Below are 22,407 nucleotides of genomic sequence, written 5' to 3'. Positions count from 1 at the left end.
ACCTCCTGTCAGAGCGGCGAAGAGAGAGGTTCCAAGAGAAGAAGACCCAAAGGGGACTGGTATCAGTTGGCTTTAAGTACAATTTCAAAGGAAAAAAAACTTTAACAATCAGATTAGTATTTGGTTACCAGGTGTAGACAAAAACCATCATAAGACCTCATTTACAGTTCTCCATCCTGTCTGGCCTGCTAAGGGTGGGATAGATAACTTGTTTTTTTGTTTGTTTGTTTGTTTTATTTTATTTTTGACAGGCAGAGTAGACAGTGAGAGAGACAGAGAGAAAGGTCTTCCTTTTTGCTGTTGGTTCACCCTCCAATGGCCGCCGCGGCCAGCGCGCTGTGGCCAGCGCACTGCGCTGAACCGAAGCCAGGAGCCAGGTGCTTCTCCTGGTCTCCCATACGGGTGTAGGGCCCAAGCACTTGGGCCATTCTGCACTGCACTCCTGGGCCATAGCAGAGGGCTGGCCTGGAAGAGGGGCAACCGGGACAGAATCCGGCGCCCCAACCGGGACTAGAACCCGGACTAGAACCTGGTATGCCGGCACCGCAAGGCGGAGGATTAGCCTATTGAGCCGCGGCACCGGCCGCTAACTTGTTTTTATAATAAGCTGTGAGCTTTGGAAGAGCTCCCTTGCTATTCTTGTGGTAAATTTGGAGATTCCAAAGGAATTTGTATGTTCTTGCTAAAGATAACGTTTTTTGGGGAAGGAAGCAAATATTTTACACCCCAAATTCCATTGGGATCCCCTTACTATTAACCCATGTGACTCCTCACATTCCCTTCTCCCAGATGGAAACCCTAACATCTGTTAGTGGGAAGTGGGTGATGATCGCTCTGGCTGCTTCCTGCTGTAAAGGGGCATCTTTGCGAACAGGTCAAGGCAGGGTTGCAGCAGGAGGTGGCTTCTCCAGGGGGGTGCAGTGCCAGTTTGCAGAAACTGTTTCCATCAGAGGTTTCATGCCCATGGCCACCTGAAGGTCCAATGCCTTTTATAAATTTCAAGACAATAATGTACGTTGGCTATTGATTTCTGTATGAAAGCCATTGTAACTGGGATGAGATGAAACCTAATTGTGGCTTTGATTTGCATTTCTTGATGGCTAGTGATCCTGAGCATTTTTTCATATGTCTGTTGGCCATTTGGATTTTCTCTTCTGAAAAATGCCTGTTAAGTCCTTGGCCCATTTCCTAAGTTGTTTATTTTGTTGTGGAATTTCTTGATCTCTTTAAGTATTCTGGTTATTAATCCTTTATCAGTTTCATGGTTTGCAAATAATTTCTTCCATTCTTCAGTTGCCTCTTCACTTTCCTGAGTGTTTCATTTGGAGTACAGAAGCTTCTCAGTTTGATGTAATCCCATTTGTTGATTTTGGCTTTGCCTATGCCTCTGGGGTCTTTTCCAAGAACACTTTGCCTATGCCAATGTCTTGCAGGGTTTCCCCAATGTTTTCTAGTAATTTGATGATATAAGGTCATAGATTTAGGTATTTAATCCATTTTGAATGGATTTTCATGTAAGGTATCAGGTAGGGTCTTGCTTTATACTCATGCATGTGGAAATCTAGTTGTCCCAGCACCATTTGATGAAGAGACTGCCTTGCTCCAGGGATTGGTTTTAGCTCCTTGGTCAAACATAAGCTGTAGATGCTTGGATTGATTTCTGGCATTTCTATGCTGTTCCATTGGACTATCCGTCTGTTTTTTGTACCAGTACCAGGCTGTTTTGATTATAACTGTCCTGTAGTATGTCTTGAAATCTGGTATTGTGATGCCTCCGGCTTTGCTTTTGTTGCATAAGATTGCTGTAGGTATTCGAGGTCTCCTGTGTTTCCATATGAATTTCAGCATCATTTTTTGTAGATCTGAGAAGAATGTCTTTGTTATATTCATTGGTATCTCATTGAATCTTTAGATTGCTTTTGGAAGAATGGACATTTTGATGATATTGATTCTTCCAATCCATGAACATGGAAGATTTTTTCCAATTTTTTTGTATCCTCTTCTATTTCTTTCTTTAATGTTTTGTAATTCTCATTGTAGGTGATCTTTGACATCCTAGGTTAAATTTATTCCAAGGTTTTTTTTTTTAAGATTTATTTTATTTATTTGAAAGACAGTTAGAGAGGTAGAGACAGATCTTCCATCTGCTGGTTCACTCCCCAGATGGCCGCAATGGGCAGATCTGCACCAATCCAAAGCCAGGAGCCAGGAGCTGCTTCCAGGTCTCCCACGCCGGTGCAGGGGCCCAAGGACTTGGGCCATCTTCTACTGCTTTCCCGGGCCATAGCAGACAGCTGGATCAGAAGAGGAACAGCCAGGATAAGAACCCATGCTCATATGGGATGCCAGTGCTTCAGGCCAGGATTTTAACCCACTGTGCCACAGCATCTGCCCCAGTATTTGATTTTTTTAATAGCTATTGTGAATAGTATTGATCTTAGAAATTCTTTTTCAGCTGCAGCATTTTCTGTGTATACAAAGGCTATTGATTTTTGTGTGTTGATTTTATATTCTGCTCTTTACCAAACTCTTCTGTGAGTTCCAGTAGTCTCTTGGTGGAGTCTTTTGGATCCCTTGTACATAGAATCATGTCATCTGCAAAAAGGGATAGTTTGACTTCCTCCTTCCCAATTTGAATCGCTTTGATTTCTTTTTCTTGTCTAATGACTCTGGCTAAAACTTCCAGGACTATATTGAACAGCAGTGGGTGAGGGTGGGCATCTTTGTCTGGTTCTGGATCTAAGTGGGAATTCTTCCAACTTTCCCTATTCAACAGGATGCTGGCAGTGGGTTTGTCATAAATTGCTTTGATTGTGTTGAATAATGTTCCTTCTATACCCAGTTTACTTAGATTTTTCATCATGAAAGGGTGTTTTATTTTTTCAGATGGCTTTCTCTGCATCTATTCAGATAATCATATGGCTTTTGTTCAGCAGTTTGTTAATGTGACATTGATTGATTGGTGAATGTGGAACTATGCGTACTAGCGGTAAATTCCACTTGGTCCCAATGAATGATCTTTCTCATGTGTTGCTGGATTTGATTGGCTAGAATTTTGTTGAGGATTTTTGAATCCATGTTCATCAGGGAAATTGGTCTGTAATTCTCTCTCTGTTGATTCTTTTTCTGGTTTAGGAATTAAGGTGATGCTGGCTTTGTAGAAAGAATCTGGGAGGAGTCCTTCCCTTTCGATTGTTTTTAATAACTTGAGAAGAAGTGTAGTTAGTTATTTAAGTGTCTGGTAGAATTCAGCAGTGAAGCCATGTGGTCCTGGGTTTTTCTTTGTTGGGAGGGTCTTTATTACTGATTGAATTTCCATCTTGGTAATGGGTCAGTTTAGGTTTTCCATGTCTTCATGGCTCAATTTAGGTAGGTTGTATGTGTCCAGGAATCTATCCATTTCTGCAAGGTTTCCCAGTTTATTAGTATACTGCTCTTTGTAGTAATTTCTGATAATTCTTTTTACATCTGTGGTGTTTGTTGTTACATTTCCTTTTTTCATCTTTAATTTCATTGATTTGCATCTTCTCTCTCCTTTTTTTGGTTAGTTGGGCCAATGGTATGTCAATTTTGTTTATTTCAAAAAACCAGCTCTTTGTTTTGCTGATCTTTTGTATTATATTTTTTATTCAGTTTTGTTGATTTCTTCTCTAATAGTAATTATTTCTTTTCTCCTGCTAGTTTTGGGTTTGGCTTGCTGTTGTTTTTCTAGATCCTTGAGATGCATTGATAGCTCATTTATTGGTGCCTTTTCAGTTTCTTGATGTAAGCACTTATTGCTATAAAGTTTCCTTTTAATACTGCTTTTGCTGTATCCCAAAAGTTTTGATGTGTTGTCATCTCATTTGTTTCCAGAAATTTGGGAATATGGGATGCCGGCGCTTCAGGCCAGGGCACTAACCTGCTGCGCCACAGCACCAGCCCCAGCCATGGTGTTTTCACTGTCCCGAGCACCCAGCCCCCTGTCTTTTCTCCCACTAGACTCAGGAGTCTCTGCTTGGCTGGTTACTGGGCCCGGACACCAACTGACACAGCTGTTAACATGTGTCCAAAATGGCACCTGCTGTCTGTCAGCTTGTGACAGGGTGCCTTTATAGGATGACTGGGGAGAAAGAAAATGCCCCTCGCCTGTTTTTTCTCCTCTAATTTGGTGGGTATACTATCCCCCATGGGACTCCAAGCCAGATTCCCTCTAGGCTCTTCCTGCAGCTTTTTCACCAGTGGCTTGGGCTGCTACAGTCTGGTCCCACATCACTCTCCAAAGCTGCTGCGAAGGCTCTCGGCTGGGGGGGTCTTCAGTTGTGCGGGTAGGTCTGCTGTGTTTCTCCAGTTTCAGTAGAGTTTCCTCTGCTGTTTTCTCCCTAACTCTTCCCTGAGACTGCACTCTTTCTACTGTTTTTAGACTATCTTCTTCCTAGACCTGAGCAGCAAGCTCCCTCCCTACTCCGCCATCTTAATCCACTCTCCAACTTATCAGGGGTTTCTATTTTTAGCAAAATAATTGTTTCCCAGAAGATTTTTCCAGGGCTGGGGCAAAATAAGTGGTTTTGCTCTTGTAAGGTTAATGTATTTAGAATGCTTAATATCGTTGTGGTTAGCTGGTGTCAACTGGCATTCTAGAATGCTTTGTGGAGAAGTAGAGTGGCAAGTGTGGTGTGTGGATTTCGTGGAGGGGATACAAAGGATTTAAGGTGATTGATAGGATTGGTGCGTGAGTGGTTGGTGCCATGGTGGTTTGACCATTCATTGAGATAGGAAGAGCAGGAGAAGGGTAAGTTGCATGGGGGAGTCAGGGTGGGAATGAGAAGCCTCTTTGGGAGTGTAGTAAGTTTCTTTCTTTTTTTTTTTTTTTTTTGACAGGCAGAGTGGACAGTGAGAGAGAGAGACAGAGAGAAAGGTCTTCCTTTGCCGTCGGTTCACCCTCCAATGGCCGCCGCGGCCGGTGCGCTGCGGCTGGCGCACCGCGCTGATCCGATGGCAGGAGTCAGGAGCCAGGTGCTTTTCCTGGTCTCCCATGGGGTGCAGGGCCCAAGCGCCTGGGCCATCCTCCACTGCACTCCCTGGCCATAGCAGAGAGCTGGCCTGGAAGAGGGGCAACTGGGACAGAATCCGGCGCCCCGACCGGGACTAGAACCTGGTGTGCCGGCGCCACTAGGCGGAGGATTAGCCTAGTGAGCCGCGGCGCCGGCCATAAGTTTCTGATCCATGTTGGAACTCCAGGTAAATAAATATGTCAAGTACAGAGGGATGTGTGAATCTGAAGCTTAGGTCAGCAGTCCCAGCAGCCAGAAGAGGGGAGAGAGATCAGTGTTTCAAAAAGGACAGCTGGGGGTATTGGGTGCTAAGCAGTTGAGTGAAATAATGGCAGAGACATGTCCATGTGATTTGGCAGTGTGGAGTTTGTTTCATCTGCAGTGTTGAATCTCTTCTTTAAAAGATGCAGAGTATCACGGAAGTTGAGAGTCTGCCAAGGGAGAGCAGTCCCCCGAGAGACAACCACTGTCAACATTTGCCATCTAAGGTGTTTCAAAAAGTTCATGGAGGGGCCATTGCCTGCAGTGCCAGCATCCCTTATGTGCGAATTCTGGCTGCTCTGCTTCTGATCCAGCTGCCTGCTAATATGCCTTGGAAAGCCGCAGAGGTGCTTGGGCCCCTGCCACCCACGTAGCAGACCCTGAGGAAGCTCCAGGCTCCTGGCTTAAGTCTGGCCCAGTTTTGGCCATTGGTGGCCATTTGGGGAATGAACCAGGATGGAAGATATCTCTCTCTCTCTCTCTCTCTCTCCTCTCTCTAAGTCTGCATTTCAGATAAAATAAATAGAACTTTTTTAAAAAGTTCATGGAAAGTTTGTATTACTTTTTGAAGTCGTACATTTCCTTTAGTTGTTTTTAAGTGTTTTCTTGTAGTTATTGTGTTCTTAGCATACGCAGTTTCATTTTCTTGTTTGGCCTCAGTATAATAAGCAGTTCTATGTAATATTAAAAAAATCCTTATAATCAACATAGTAATGTCATTTTCTGATTATGAGATTGTATAGGTGTTATTATTTTAAAAATTGGAAAATCAAGAAAAATATGAAGTAGGAACAGAAGTAAACTAATTCCGTGCCCTGGAAATGAGCACTGTTAACATTCCATTCAGTGATGCAGCAAATATTTGAGGGTCTGCTTTTTAGTAGAGGAGGATTTTTTTTTTTAAAGATTTGTTTATTTGGAAGGTAGAGTAAAACAGAGAAGGAGAGACATCCTCTGTCTGCTAGTTCACTCTGCAAATGTCCATAGCAGCCAGGGCTGGGGCACACTGAAGCCAGGACATAGGAACTCCTGGTCTCCCACAAGGTTGGAGAGGGGTCCCAAATCTGCTGCCTCCCAGGAAGCATTAGCAGGAAATGCATTGGAAGTGGAGCAAGTAGGACTCTGGTACACAGCCGTGTGGGATGTGGGCTTTGCAGGCTGTGGCTTAAAGCGCTGTGCCACAACGCCCACCCCAAGAAGAAATGCTTTTAAGGATCACGTTGTAGAGAGCAGATTGCAGTTTATTAGTCACACCCTCCTTAGAAGAAAGCTGTGATGACAATTCACAGTTTACATACGCATTGCTGACACAACTGCACAGTATGTTGGTGGCTTACTTCCCCTCCCCGTCACTTAATGTATCACAGACGTTTCCCCCCAGCTCACTTAATATCCTATTCTTTGTGTGTGTGTGTGTGTGTGTGTAAGATTAATTGATTTGAAAGGCAGAATGAAGGAAAGAGAGGAAGGCATCTGCCATCTGCTGTTCTACTCCCCAAATGGCTGCAACACCTGGGTGTGGGACCAGGCCAAAGCCCAGAGCTCGGAACTCCATCCAGGTCTCTGACATGGGTGACAGGAACCCAAGTACTTGGACCATCATCTGCCTCCAGGTGTATTAGAGAAAGCTGGATTGGAAGTGAAGGTGCTGGAACCGGAACAGCGGGCGTAGTAAGCAGCAGCTTAACCTTCTGTGCCACAACACCCACACCCTGAGGAGTTTTTAATGTAGAAAAGATTAATGGCAATTTGGGCTTAAAATTAATATCCTATTTATTACAGCTGTGAATATTAAAACCTCATTCTTGAGCCTTGAGGTTCAATTCATAAATAGGATAACAAGATTATCAAATTGAATATTTTTGCATAAAAATAAAAAACAATCATTTCCTCATATTCTTTGATGAATGTCTGATAAACTCTAATGGGAAAGATTAAATTCTCCTAAATAGTAGATCCATTTGCAAATCCAATTAATTGCATTCCTTTAAGCGTTTTAAGTCACATTTATAAATTTAATAAACTTGATGTTCTTTTCAGTTATTTCAATTCCCAGTGAACAGGTAGACACTAAACCTGTCAAACAAAATGTTCTTTTTTCTTTTTCTTTCTTTTTTTTTTCTTTTTTTTTTTTTTTACAGAGTTAGAGAGAGAAAAGTCTTCCTTTTGCCGTTGGTTCACCCTCCAATGGCTGCTGCGGCCGGCGCACTGCGCTGAACCGAAGCCAGGAGCCAGGTGCTTCCTCCTGGTCTCCCATGCGGGTGCAGAGCCCAAGGACTTGGGCCATCCTCCGCTGCCCTCCCAGGCCACAGCAGAGAGCTGGCCTGGAAGAGGAGCAACCAGGACAGAATCCGGCGCCCCGACTGGGACTAGAACCTGGTGTGCCGGCGCCGCAGGCGGAGGATTAGCCTAGTGAGCCAGAGTGTCAGCCCCAAACAATGTTCTTAAGCTCTTAGATGACTCTCGTTCTTTCAACCAGAAACATCCTCTACTCTTTTTTCCGACATCCGGTCTCAGGAAGTCCTCTCTGCCGTACTTGCTGAATTACCCAACATCTGATCTCTAGCTCTGTGACTGTCACCTAGCCCAAGCCGCAGTGGCCTGGACTTCTACAGCCACCTCCCTGTCGCTCCCCCTCTTCGTGGAGGAGCAACACTAAACCCTGCCTAGGCTTCATATCCGAGTCACGGCACCATTATGTCGCTCCCCCTCTTCGCGGAGGAACAACACAGGACCCTGCGCTGTTCTTTTGTCTGCTCGGCCCTCCCCGGGTTTGCTGCTGGTTCTTCCCGGGTTGGCTACTGTCCCTTCCACCTCCGTGGAAGGGCGGTTCCCCCTGCCACATTCCCCACTTCTGCAGGGGAGCGGCACACCGCCGGCCGGCTCTCTCGGGGGCTGCACAGGTGTTCCTTCAGATAGATGTTCCCCTTAGATGTTCCTGGTGCATGTTGTCTCTCTCTTCCTTTATAGTCCTCCTCCGCCAATCCCAACTCGGCTGCCCACACGCCGAGTACGCTGCTCTCCTCCAATCAGGAGCAGGTCCTGCTGTTTATTGGTTGAACTGGAGGCAGCTGTGTAGAAGCTGTTTTCTTCTCTCCCAGCGCCATATTGTGGGAGAGCAGATGCATAGAATAAGTCTTAATTCCAGTAACTTAGTCTAGTCCGGGTTGCTCCCCACAGATCCCCCTTTCTTTTTATTTTTTGGCGTTGATACGCGCCTGTCTTCGGTGTCCCGCGGCACACACTCTGCTCTACTTGCTAGAGTTGCCACAGGTTCTTACAAGTCCTATCAATCAGGCAAACCGAATCCGGGTCCTCTCTTCGCCATGTTGTGAGGAGGTTTTTAGGCGCTGATGCGTGCCTGTCTTCGGTGACCTGCGGCTCATACTCTGGTCAAGCCGCCTGCTGGTGCTTACCGCCTTACTAATCAGGCAGACCGAATCCAAGCCTTCTCATTGCCATATTGTGGGGAGGCCTATTGGTGTTGATTCGTGCCTATCTTCGGTGACCTGCAGCTCATACTCTGGTCGAGCTGCCTGCTGGTGCTTACCGCCTTATTAATCAGGCAGACCGAATCCAAGCCTTCTCATTGCCATGTTGTGGGGTGACTTATTGGTGTTGATAACGTGCCTGTCTTCGGTGACCTGCGGCACATAAGCTGCTAGCCGCCCGCAGGTGCTCATCGCCTCACTAATCAGGCAGACCGAATCCAAGCCTTCTCATTGCAGTATTGTGGGGAGGCCTTATTGATGTTAATTCGTGCCTGTCTTCGGTGACCTGCGGCGCATAAGCTGCTAGCCGCCCGCAGGTGTTCATCGCCTCACTAATCAGGCAGACCGAATCCAAGCCTTCTCATTGCCATGTTGAGGGGAGGCCTTTCTATTTCTCTATTTCTCTATCTCCGGGCATTCCTATTTCTCCCATTTTGCTTCTATCTTCCAGCATTCCTATTTCTCTCATTTTACTTCTATCTTCCAGCATTCCTATTTCTCTCATTTTACTTCTAAACTTCTGTTTCTCTTATCCCCGCGGCTTCCCGGCGCCCGCCCCGAAGCTGCTTCTCGGTTCCCGCCCCACGGCGGCTTCCCGGCTCTGAGCCGCTTCAGCCCACGCCTCTCTCATCTGCGCGGCTCGGCTTTGCGCGCACACTCCGGGGTCTCGCACTAGCCCAGCGTTCCCTATCTACTTGTGCCCCGCACGCTCTCTCTGCGCACGGCAGCCTCCGTGAGTCACACAGCGTAGCTTACGTCTCCGCCACTAGCATTCAATCTAAGTTCCCCGGGCTAGCCTGGCGAATTCAACCTAGCTCACGTTTCTGCCCCACGATTTGGCTTCCCGTCCTCTGCTCCCCGGGCTAATCAGACGGATCCCAATCTGGCTTACGTTTCCGCTTCTGGTTTCAACTCTTCGGCCCCCATTTCCGGGCTAACTTGAGAATCCCAAAGTGGCTTTCGTTTCCGCCTCGGCCTGCCCCCCGCGGCTTCAATTTCCCTAACATTTTTCTCTACCCGATATATTTCCCCAAGCTTTCCTCCAACAATACTCCTCCCTCATTTCTCCTGGCTTCTCCCCACAGTCCGTATCCAAGTCTGTTTGTTCTAGCTTTCACTTTCGCTTTCGACCTTAGAGATTTCTCCCAGCTTCCCCCCGTAGTCCGTATCCGAGTCTATGCCTAGGCTTTCAATAGCTTCTTCCGGCACCTTTTTCGTCCGGCTTTTCCCTAGGCTGTTTGCTAGTCTCTCTCTCCGATATTTTCCTGCTTCTTCCCGTTTCTTCCCTCCTAGGTTTCCTATCCGTCCTAGGTTTCCTATCCGAGTCACGGCACCATTATGTCGCTCCCCCTCTTCGTGGAGGAGCAACACTAAACCCTGCCTAGGCTTCATATCCGAGTCACGGCACCATTATGTCGCTCCCCCTCTTCGCGGAGGAACAACACAGGACCCTGCGCTGTTCTTTTGTCTGCTCGGCCCTCCCCGGGTTTGCTGCTGGTTCTTCCCGGGTTGGCTACTGTCCCTTCCACCTCCGTGGAAGGGCGGTTCCCCCTGCCACATTCCCCACTTCTGCAGGGGAGCGGCACACCGCCGGCCGGCTCTCTCGGGGGCTGCACAGGTGTTCCCCTTACATGTTCCTGGTGCATGTTGTCTCTCTCCTCCTTTATAGTCCTCCTCCGCCAATCCCAACTCGGCTGCCCACACGCCGAGTACGCTGCTCTCCTCCAATCAGGAGCAGGTCCTGCTGTTTATTGGTTGAACTGGAGGCAGCTGTGTAGAAGCTGTTTTCTTCTCTCCCAGCGCCATATTGTGGGAGAGCAGATGCATAGAATAAGTCTTAATTCCAGTAACTTAGTCTAGTCCGGGTTGCTCCCCACACCTCCCAGCTGGTTAGATTACATTATTGCAATACAATTAATGCTCTCTACATACTAATAATCAGAGTAATTCTTTTTAAAGTGTAAATTAGATCACTTCAGATCTCTGCTCAGAACTGTCCGGTGTCTTCCCATCATAGTGATGATAAACCCCAACTGTCCGTGGTCTGCAAGCCTTATGCGATCTGTCTTACCCAGCTCTCAGTGCAGCGTCCTATTCACTGCCTCGCTGCCCCAGACTTAGCCATGTTGGCCTTCTCACTTTTCCTTGAGTGGTGGACACACTGCCTGGCTGTTCGCACAGATTTTGTGTGGCTCTCATACCTTCATTATTTAAGTGCCTGCTCTAGTGACTCCTCAGCCTCCCGCCTTAAAGGAGTCTTGTTCCCTCACACTGTCCTCTTCCCCTACTGCATTTTTTTCCCTTGGTGTATTCTACTACCTCTGTCTGGTGTTTTATATGAAGTTATTACTGGTTCCCCAACTACCATGCTTGAGCACTGTCTAGCACAAAGTAATTGCTCAGTAAGTATTTGTTGAATAATAAATGCAGAAATTCTATTTTATCTGAAACAACCATTATTTTTTGGATACAGCAGCCAGTTTTCTTCACTTTGGCTGATCCAAAAATGACATGTTCTGTTACTCCTTTACAAGTTTTTAAAAATTTAAAGCTTGATTTACCACTGAGTTCCATTCCTTCTTAGTACCTTGTCCTACTGAGTCTTTTTTTTTTTTTTTATAATTTTCTTTGAAAACAGAGAGAGGCAGAAAGAGATAGAGTACTCCTGTATGTTGGTTCACTACCTAAATGCCTGCAACAGCTGTAGCTAGAGCTGAGGCTAAGAACAGGGAACCCAGTCCAGTTCTCCCATGTGAGTGACAGAGGCCCAGTTACTTGAGCCATCACCACTGCCTCCCAGGGTCTGCATTAGCAGGAAGCTGGAGTCAGGAGTGGAGCCAGTTATCATAACCAGGTGCTGTGATATGGGACACAGGCATCTTAACCACCTGCTGAACTACTGCCCCTGTTACGTCTTACTCCCCCAGGGGAATTGTGGCACAGCAGGTTAAATTGCTGCCTGTATGAGTGCAGGCTGAAGTCCTGGCTGCTCCACTTCCCATCTGGCTCCCTGCTAATGCACCTGGGAAGGCAGCTGATGCTGGGACCTCTGCCACCCATGTGGTAGACCAGGATAGAGCTGTAGGTTCCTGGCTTCAGCCTGGTCCCCGCCCTGACCATTGCAGCCATTTACAGAATAAACCAGTGGATGGAAAAATTTCTCTCTCTTTTTCTCATTGTTTTTCTTTCTCTCTGCCTCCCTCCTTCCTTCCATCCTTCTCTCCTTCTCTCCCTCTCTCTCTCTTATGCTGCTGCCTTTCAAATAAATAAATACATTTTTAAAAAAATATGTATTGTTGGGGCTAGCGCTGTGGTGTAGCAGGTAAAGCCAACGCCTACAGTGCCAGCATCATTTACGGGTGCTGGTTTGAGTCCCAGTTGCTCCACTTCCAATCCAGCTCTCTGTTATGGCCTGGGAAAGCAGTAGAAGATGGCCTAAATTCTTGAGCCCCTGCACCCGCGTGGGAGACCTAGAAGAAGCTCCTAGCTTTGGATTGGTGCAGCTCCGGCCATTGCGGCCAATTGGGGAGTGAACCAGCAGATGGAAGGTCTCTCTCTTTCTCTCTCTCTCTGGCTCTCCTTCTCTGTGTAACTCTTTCAAGTAAATAAATACCCCCCCCCCCCAAAATACATATTATTGTCCTAAATGAATTGTAAGCTGTCAGTGGCAGAGAACATTACCTCCTTTCTCTGGATGGGTATGCTTACTCTAGCCTTTTTCAGGTGTAGGTTGTATTTTCAGATTTTAGAGATTTTCAGAGTTGGAGATACCTGCACGCATTTTACCAGTCGAACATCCCTAGCTTGAAAATCTGAGACACTCGAGAATCTTGAAGGCCTTGAGCATGTTGTCAGTCTTAAAAAACGTTTGGATTTGGAATGTTTCCGTTTTTTAGGTTAGGGAAGCCTGTAATGCATGTCGTGTAAAATACTCCTCTGATGTGAGTGTTGCTCAGTATAGTGGGTTGTAAAATTCTTTTCAAAATAGGTCCTTTCTAATGTTTACTTCTATTTTATGCTCAAAAAAAAAAAAAAAAACAAAACAAAACAAAAAAAAAACAAAACCAGAATACTGAGACAAGGTTCTAAGGAAACTACAAATTGCATGGTTTAGTGGATTCTCTTATTTTATAGGATGCTACTTTTCTTTATAACCTTTCTCTGTAATTATAAGCAGAAGACAAGATTGTTTTGATTTTTAAGATTCAGCTTGTTTAACATGTTTGACTTGCTGCTGTGTGCTTGCTTCATTTAGGATTGATGCTGACATTTTACAAAGATTAATTGTTAGAAAATTCCCTACCTGAGATGTGGAAGTAAACTTTGTTTTACTATTAACGAACAAAAATTGCTCTTGACTCCAGTTTCCAGATTAAATACTTATTGTGTCCACAGATTATCAAAGCTGTAGTATGTGTAAGAGATAGTCATATTTTGAGGTTTCTAGATAAAAAGGCATTTTGAACCTTTTATTTATTTATTTATTTATTTTATTCATTTGACAGAGTTAAAGAGAGAGAGGGAGGTCTTCCATCTGCTGGTTCACTCCCCAAATGGCCACAACTGCTGGAGCTGAGCTTATCTGAAGCCAGCAGCCAGGAGCCTCCTCCCGGTCTCCCATGTGGTTGCAAGAGCCCAAGCACTTTAGCCATCTTCTGCTGCTTTCCCATGCACACCAGCAGGGAGCTGGTGTAACAGCCAGGACTCAAACCAGCGCCCATATGGAATGCCCACAGCTGCAGGCCAGGGCTTTAACCTACGCTGTGCCACAGTGCCAGCCTCTTGAACCTTTTTTTTTTTTTTTAATATTTATTTATTTATTTGAAAGTCAGAGGTACACAGAGAGAGAAGGAAAGACAGAGACAGAGAGTTCTTCCACCCACTGGTTCACTTCCCAGTTGGCCACAATGGCCGGAGCTGCACCGATTCAAAACCAGGAGCCAGGAGCTTCCTCCTGGTCTTCTCATGCGGGTGCAGGGGCCCAAGGACTTGGGCCATGTTCTGCTGCTTTATCAGGACACAGCAGAGAGCTGGATGGGAAGTGGAGCAGCCAGGGCTTGAACTGGCGGCCATATGGGATGCTGGCACTGCAGGAGGCAGCTTTACCTTCTAGGCCACAGCGCCAGCCCCAGCCCTTGAACCTTTTTGATGTAACCTTTGGTAAGTGATGTCACATCATAGAATTGACTTAGCAAAAATTTCCGTTAAGGTAAACAAAAGTCTACCTGAACGTTTGATTAGAGAAAGGTTAATTAATTAGAGAATGTTTAATTAGAGAAAGTTTTTTTTTTTTTTATGGTGGCTTAAGTAGAATGAAATGAGATTAGAAGTAGACAAAGCCTTTTCATAGTATCAAAGTAAATGACAGGATTTATAACTGTGTCCAGGATTAGATTGAATTATAAGAAGGATTTTTCTTTGTAATACATTCTTTTCTTACAAAGTAGTCTGTGTTCACTGTGAAGATTCATGATCAGGTGGGTAACCTAGTGGTTAAGTGGCCCACACCCCACATCGAAGTACCTGGGTTCAGTGCCTGCCCGTGACTTCCTGTGTCCCTGGGAGACAGTGGTAATGGCCTAAATAACCGGGTTACTGCCACCCCAAAGGGAGACCTGGATTGAGTTTTTGTCTACCAGCTTTGGCTCCACTCTAGCCTTGGCCATTGTGAACATTTGAAGAGTGAACCAGCAGATGGGAACTCTCTGTTTTCCTCTCTCTAGTTCTTTGCCTCTCATTTTAAGAAAAAAATCAGAAAACAACAATGGAAATAAACATATCACCCTACTAGTAGTACTAGAAACAATTACTAGCAGTCTGATTTATATCATTCTCATCTTCTTTCATGTGTATACGTATCCTGTTGCTTTTGTTATTAATGTAATATGACTTTTTTTGAAAACTTAGCCTGGGTTTGGATCCTAGGTCTACTACCTTGGGCAACTTCTTTAAATTCTGGGTGCCCCCATTTCCTCACTGATTAAATTGGGATATGATATCTGCTCTAGAGTTGTCACAAGCATTATGTGAATTAGTAGTTCTAAAGTATTTAGAATAGTGCCCATGACTTATAAATACAGCATAAGTATTGTTAAATAAAGTGAAGCATCTGCTTTTTAAACTTAGGATATAGTGAACCTTTATTTTCTCAAGCCATACAATTACAGTGTGATTGTTAATGACATTTTAGAGCTCTGACATATGAATATGCCATGAGTTATGTTTTCCCTTTTATTCTTAGGTTCTTTCTTCACTATTATACATTAAGCTGTGATCAGCATCTTTGTATAAAATATTTATCTTTATATATCCTCATTTCCTTAAAGCAAATTCCTGCAAGTAAAATCATTAAGCATGTTTTAGGAATTTCTGACACCTGTTGCCAAATCGCCTTCTACAAAGGCTGTGGAAATACACACTCTGAGGGTAAATCCAGTCAATTATGGATAAGTGTTAATTTCTCTGTAACTTCACCAATATTGAATATTACTGGTTTTTTTTTAAGGAAAAAAATTTTCTCCAACTGCTTTAGCAAATAAAAAGTATCTTGTTTTAATTTGTGTTTCTTCAAACACTTTTTACCATTTAAAATTTTTTATTTTAGGACAATATCTTTTGGCCAATTTTCTCTTGGATGTTTGACATTTTCTTTTGATTTGTAATAGTAGATAAATCTTTTTGAGTATATTACAAAATTTTCCTCTGTTCCCTTTGATCTTTAATCTGTCTACAATGTTTTAGAATGTACACATTTTGAATTTTATATAAAATCTATCAGCTTTGTTTAATGGCTTTTTGCCTTTGATGTTAGCTTAGATGTGGTCTTTCATACCTTATTGGGAGTGAATATCAGTATATCTTACACATATTCACTCACGTTGTATCTGAGCATTATTTTTTTAAAAAATATTTATTTATTTATTTGAAAGGCAGAGTTACAGAGATGCAGAGGTGGTGGGGGCGGGGGGGGGGGGTGTCTTTAATCTTTCATCCTCTGGTTCACTTCCCAAATGGCCACAGTGGCCGGAGATGGGCCATTCCAAAGCCAGGAGCCTGGAGCTTCTTCCAGGTCTCCCATGTGGGTGCAGGGGCCCCAGGACTTGGGCCATCTTCTACTGCTTTCCCAGGCCATAGCAGAGAGCTGGATTAGAAGTGGAGCAGCTGGAACTCAAACCAGCCACCCATATGGGATGCCGGCACTGCAGGTGGCGTCTTTACCCGCTATGCCACAGCTCCAGCCCCCAGAGCATAATTTTTTTTTATTTTTTATTTTTATAGAGAGAACGTGACATAGGGAAAGCTAATGATAGACCTTTTTTAAAAGATTTATTTATTTATTTGAAAGTCAGAATTACAGAGAGAGGAGAGGCAGAGAGAGAGAGAGGTCTTCCATCTGTTGGTTCACTCCCCAGTTGGCCGCAACGGCCGGAGCTGTGCCTATCCAAAGCCAGGAGCTTCTTCCGGTCTCCCACGTGAGTGCAGGGATCCAAGGACTTAGGCCATCTTCTTCTGCTATCCCAGGGCATAGCAGAGAGCTGGATCAGAAGAGGAACAGCCGGGACTCAAACCAGCGTCCATAAGGGATGCCGGCGCTTCAGGCAAGGGCATTAACCTGCTGCGCCACAGCACCAGACCCTCCCCAGAGCACTATTCATCTAATCTATCCAGAATCTATTAGGTATATGACTTGAGAAATTGAATTTCTGATTTTTTTGACAAAATTATTTTAGCATGATCTGTTGAAAAATTTCTACTCTCCCTATTAAATTGAAATGCCAACCTTGCCTTATGTACATTTTGGTCTATTTGTATTATTATACTTTTGTATGAGTCTTAATATAGTGTTTGAGACGTTGAGTTAATATCTAGTTATGCCAGCCTTCCTGATGGTTCTGAGATTTCCAAGTTTCTTGGATAGACTTCAAGCTAAATTATATTGTCAGACTCCGAGGGTAATCCCATTAGGAGTTTGGATCAGATTACATTTGATTAAATAATTGTTCATGTGCTAACAAGATTTGAGTTAGCCATCTTGTACATTTGTTAAATTTATCAATCCCATCCTGTAGTTAGCTGGATTTGGTAGATGAGATTATATTAATTATGATTTAATATCTTTGTTTCCAGTTAGTTTTTGAAAAATTTGATTTATTTTATTTGAAAGAGAGAGACGGATTTCCCATCTGCTGAATGACTCTTCAAATGGCTTTAATAGCAAGGGTTGGACTAAGCTGAAGCAGGAGCCCAGGCTGGGTCTCTCATGTGAGTAGCAGGTATTCAATTACCTGATCAATTACTTGCTGCTTTCCAGGGTGCACACTACCAAAAAATTGGAATCAGGAACAGAGGTAGGACTTGAAACCAGGTACTCTGATACGGGATATGGGCATCCCAAATCAGTGTCTTAACCACTATACCAAATGCCTGCCCAACCATTTATTTTGATGTGTTTGATTATTGTATTTTTCCAAAAATGTAACATATTTTCAAATACATGGTACTGTATTTGTAACTTTTTCCCTTTCTACTGTAAATCTCCTTATTTACAGTCTCACTGACTTTACCAAGTTGAAAAAAAATTTTTTAGATTTTATTCTTAAAAATAACACAGTGATATGAAATTGAAGGGAGTCTAATGCTAGCACAACAGACATTTCGAAACAGTACTATAAACACGTTATCATTTAGTTAGAATAAGAATGACCCAGCAAAAAATATGTTTTGGGCAAACAAAGGCTGTTCACAAAGCTCATGGAAAATGTCTTATGGAAAAATGTTTTTAAGTTTCATTTCTATGAATTTTTTGAAGCACGCTTTTAAGAATCCTTAGTGTGAAAATCCAAAGGATATGACTTATTTGTCCTTTATTTAATAATGATTATAAAAGATAACAGAAGAGCTCTATTTGCCTAGCAGACTGAATATCTTCTTAGAATTCTTTAAAAACTGCAGTAATGAGTTTGGAGTATGTTTATTCATTCCCGACTCTTATCTGTAGCCTTGGCAGAGTACACATGCTCAGATTTTTGTGTTGTGATAAAAACGATCTCTGAGCGTTCTCTGCTTCTCCATGAGCTCTTCAGTTCCTCACTTATGTAACCAAGCAGGCATAAATAAGCTTTGGGCTATGGTCCTTAGTTACCGTCTTAACCTGCAGGATTCCTGACAGCGAGAACCTGAGTAAAACTTTATCTTCGTTGCTTAAACTGGCTCAGCCAGGCGAAAGTTAAATAGTGCATCCGGCCGGCACCACGGCTCACTAGGCTAATCCTCCACCTAGCGGCGCCGGCACACCGGGTTCTAGTCCCGGTCGGGGCGCCGGATTCTGTCCCGGTTGCCCCTCTTCCAGGCCAGCCCTCTGCTGTGGCCAGGGAGTGCAGTGGAGGATGGCCCAAGTGCTTGGGCCCTGCACCCCATGGGAGACCAGGAAAAGCACCTGGCTCCTGGCTCCTGCCATCGGATCAGTGCGGTGCGGCGGCCATTGGAGGGTGAACCAACGGCAAAGGAAGACCTTTCTCTCTGTCTCTGTCTCTCTCTCTCACTGTCCACTCTGCCTGTCCAAAAAAAAAAAAAAAAAAAAAAAAAAAAAATAGTGCATCCGTGCCTGGCTCCCGCAGTGCCCCTAGTAAGGGCCAGCCTTGAGTTTGACAGGTGTTTGCTCCCCTGAGTGCTCCCGGGAGCTGGCCGTCTCGGGGGTTTCAGCACTGTTGTTCGCAATTGCAGCGTGGTGGTCCAGGTCACTCTGACGAGTCCCCTCCCTTCAGCAGACGGCAGACGCCAGCTCAGCTTGGACAGGCATCTTTGTCTGTCATTGTTTAGCAGATCATGATACAGAGCAACAGCAGCCAGTCTTTGTTCCTATCAGTTTTAGTCAATTACCTAGCTACGTCTACCAGTTTCTGCAGCAAATATTCTTACATAGCATCATAAATTTGCTTATTAATTTTGGTTTTACTTATGCCACTGAAACCACCTCTGCTTGTCCTTTTCTCTAACTGGGTAATTTTTTTTCTTTTTCTTTTTTTTTTTTTTTTTTTTTTTTTTTTTTGTAGCTGTGATTCTGTGACTGTCTCCTCCTCTTGTTTTCCCATGGGGTGATCGCAGTCTTTGAGCTCTAGGTCTTTGGGGGATCTGAATGACTTCTTCTGCCTTGTCTTTCCCATACAAATTTCTCAGCTTTTTTTTTTATTTAAGATATACAAATTTTATGCATTTCATATGTGCAGGTTTAGGAACGTAGTGATTCTTCCCACTCCCTGCCACCCATGCTCCCACACTTCCTCCTCTCTCTCCTATTTCCACTCTTAAATTTTAAGAAGATCTATTTTCAGTTTACCTTATACTTAGAGATTAATGCTACACTAAGAGTAGTAGGAGGGAAAAAACACTCTTATTCAACAGTAGAGACAAGGGCTATAAACAATCATGAAATCTCAAAATGTCAATTTCACTCCTATACCTTACATTTTAAATATTCTATTAGTTACCACAGATCAGGGAAAGCATACTGTATTTGTCTTTTTGGACTGGCTTATTTCATTAAGTTTAATTGTTTCCAGTTGTATCTGTTTTATTGCAAAGGACAGGATTTATTTTTTTTTAATGCTGAGTAGTATTCCCTAGTGCATATATGCCATAATTTCTTTATCTAGTCATCAGTTATTGACATCTGGGTTTATTACATATCTTAGCTGTTGTGAATTGAGCTACAGTGAACATAGGGGTACAGATAACTTTTCATATGTGAATTTCATTTTCCTTGGGTAAATTCCCAGGCGCCTATGGTAGATCTATTTTCAGCTTTCTAAGGTGTCTCCATGCTGTCCTCTAAAATGGCTGCACCAGCCTGCATTCCCAGCAGCATTGGATTAGGGTGCCTCTTTCCCCACATCCTCGCCAGCATTTATTTTTTGTTGATTTCTGTATTAGAGTCATTCTTACTGTGGTGAGGTGAAACCTCATTGTGATTTTGATTTGCATTTCCTTGACTGCTAGTGATCCTGAGCATTTTTTCATGTCTGTTGGCCATTTGAATTTCCCCTTTTGAAAAATGTCTGTTAAACTCCTTTGCCCATTTCTTAACTGGATTTTTTTGTTATGTTTTGTTAAGTTTATTGAACTCTTTATAGATTCAGGATATTAATCCCTTATCAGGTGAATAGTTTGTAAATATTTTCTCCCATCCTTTTGGTTGCTTCTTCACTTTGCTGAGTGTTTCTTTTGCAGTGCAGAAGCTTCTCAGTATGATGTAATCCCATTTGTTTATTTTGGCTTTGATTGCCTTTGCCTCTGGCATCTTTTCCAAGAACTCTTTGCCTGTGCCAGTGTCTTGCAGGGTTTCCCCAATGTTCTCTAGTAATTTGATGGTATCGAGTTGTAGATTTAAGTCTTTGATCCAATTTGAGTGGATTTTTGTGTGAGGTATAAGGTAAGGGTCTTGCTTCATACTTCTGCAGGCAGACATCCAGTTTTCCCAGCACCATTTGATGAAGAGACTATCCTTGCTCCAGGGATTGATTTTAACTCCTTTGTCAAAGATAAGTTGATTACAGATGCATAGATTGATTTCTGGAGTTTCTATTCTGTTCCATTAATCTACCCATCTGTTTTTGTACCAGTACCAGGCTGTTTTGATTATAACTGCCCTGCAGTATATCTTGAAATCTAGTGTTGTGATGCCTCCGGCTTTGTTTTGTTTTGTTTTTATTTGACAGGCAGAGTTAGATAGTGAGAGAGAGAGAGAGAGAGACAGACAGACAGACAGAGAGAAAGGTCTTCCCTCCATTGGTTCAGCCCCCAAATGGCCACCACGGCTGGTGCAGTGCACAAATTCGAAGCCAGAAGCCAGGAGCTTCTTCTGGGTCTCCCACGTAGGTTCAGAGGCCCAAGGACTTGGGCCACCTTCCACTGCTTTCCCAGGCCATAGCAGAGAGCTGGATCCTACGTGGAGCAGCTGGGAATTTCTCAGCTTAGTGTCTTATTGGATTCTGCTCTTCGTTCCTCAAATTTTGATTACTTTTCCTCTGTCATTAGCAACTGCATCACCGTACCCCTTCTCCTCCATGGACCCAGCTTTTGGGTCAGATTGTGACCTCTCATATCAAATATCCTTTGAGATTAATTGTTAAGCACTTGCAACCAAAATGCTTTTGAATTGGGGGTTGTGATGTCATATTTTTAGTATAGCAAATTGTGTGCTCTGCATAGCATTTAAACTCCAGTCTGAGTTTGAGATGCCAGCAGAGACCCTCTTTTGCAAGAAGAGCCTTATGGTTTCAGATGAGCTTCATGAGCTAAAGCTATTGAGCATACTGGAAATTCAGATCAGCCTCTATGTCCAACAGTAATATTGTATTTCGTTGAAGCTGCTGTACATTTTGATGTCTAAAATTAAGATACCTCTTATAGTCAACAGTATGTTGTAATGTAACTGCAGCAGGTTTTTATTCCTTTGAGGAACGTAACATAATGGTATATCTGAAAATGGATGATGTCTTAGACTCGGTGAAACACAGCACCAATAACAGCTGTTGTGAATTTTTATTGAGTACCTAACCATGCACAAGAATTCTTCGCGGTGCTTGTGTGTAGTATCTGATTTAATCCTTATACCATTCCTAGGAAGTAGTGATGTTGAGATGGAAAGAACTAAGGCATGAATAATCCAGCTAGTAAGTGATAGAATTGAGATTTAAACCCCAGCAGAAAATAGGTTTGGAGCTGCTCTCTGAATCTCCTGCCCCGCCACTATGCTGTGCTGTCTCTTTGTAACTGCTTCATTTCCCCCCTCTTTAAGGCATCGTTGGCTTCACTGTATGACGGATGATCCTCCAACAACAAAACCACCCACGGCTCGGAAGTTCATTTGGACAAACCATAAATTCAACGTGAGTGGCACACCAGAACAATACGTACCTTATTCCACCACCAGAAAGAAGATTCAGGAGTGGGTCCCACCTTCAACACCTTACAAGTAAAGACCATGAAAACGTGTTTCATTATGTAAAATATGAGGCTTTTCATGTAATTGTGCTTTTACTGTCTCCCACTAATGATTAAAATTATTTGAACAATTTCTTCTGTGCAGCGTCTTTTGTGCCTTTTTGCCCTTAGCTTTGTCATTCACCAGCTTCAAGGCAGAGGTTTACACATACGGGTAACTGAAGTGGACTTTGACCTGGAGGCTGCCTCGTTCAGTTTCCCCATTTTCTGAAACAGTCCCCATGGTAACTTGTGTGCTGCTGCCCCACCTCCCTGTCACAGCTGATTGATAGGCAAGAGCTAAACCAACTTGGAGCCAAACTGAATTTGAGGCTTGAATGGAGAGACACAGAAGTTGAGAGTTGTCAGAACTGGGTGGCTGTCAAAGGAGGTTTTCAGAGATTTCCTGTTTCCTGAGTTTTGATTCTTTAATAGTTTAATCTGTGAAGTAATCCAGCTTCCGTTCTAATTCTTTCTTATTTCTTTAAGCTAGCTAGGGTCACCGATTTTTGTTGTTGTTGCTTGCAAACACACACCAAAAAAGACCTGTAATATCCAGAGTAGTATCAGAGAATAATTGTAGACAAAAGAACATGAAAGACATGTGGGATCTTTGTATCTGAATAGGATGCAAGGCAGTG

General features: G+C 43.7%; 1 protein-coding gene across 2 annotated transcripts in view; it reads left to right on the top strand.

Moving 5' to 3' along the window:
- The window catches only part of NDUFA12 (NADH:ubiquinone oxidoreductase subunit A12), a 39,752-nt gene extending 17,892 nt beyond the window's left edge, over positions 1-21,860 (top strand). For both annotated transcript variants that reach the window (XM_089308768.1, XM_002711205.6), the window contains one exon: positions 21,582-21,860. In XM_089308768.1, the coding sequence (XP_089164894.1) occupies positions 21,582-21,604 (23 nt within the window). In that variant the 3' untranslated portion in view covers positions 21,605-21,860. The remainder of the gene's footprint in view (positions 1-21,581) is intronic.
- Positions 21,861-22,407: the final 547 nt, after the last annotated feature.

This window comes from Oryctolagus cuniculus, chromosome 11, assembly GCF_051225735.1.
Source record: "Oryctolagus cuniculus isolate XC-2025 breed Fujian yellow rabbit chromosome 11, ASM5122573v1, whole genome shotgun sequence".
Lineage (NCBI taxonomy): Eukaryota > Metazoa > Chordata > Mammalia > Lagomorpha > Leporidae > Oryctolagus > Oryctolagus cuniculus.
Note: the sequence above shows the minus strand (reverse complement) of the source record. Positions and strands in the feature narration are given on the sequence as shown.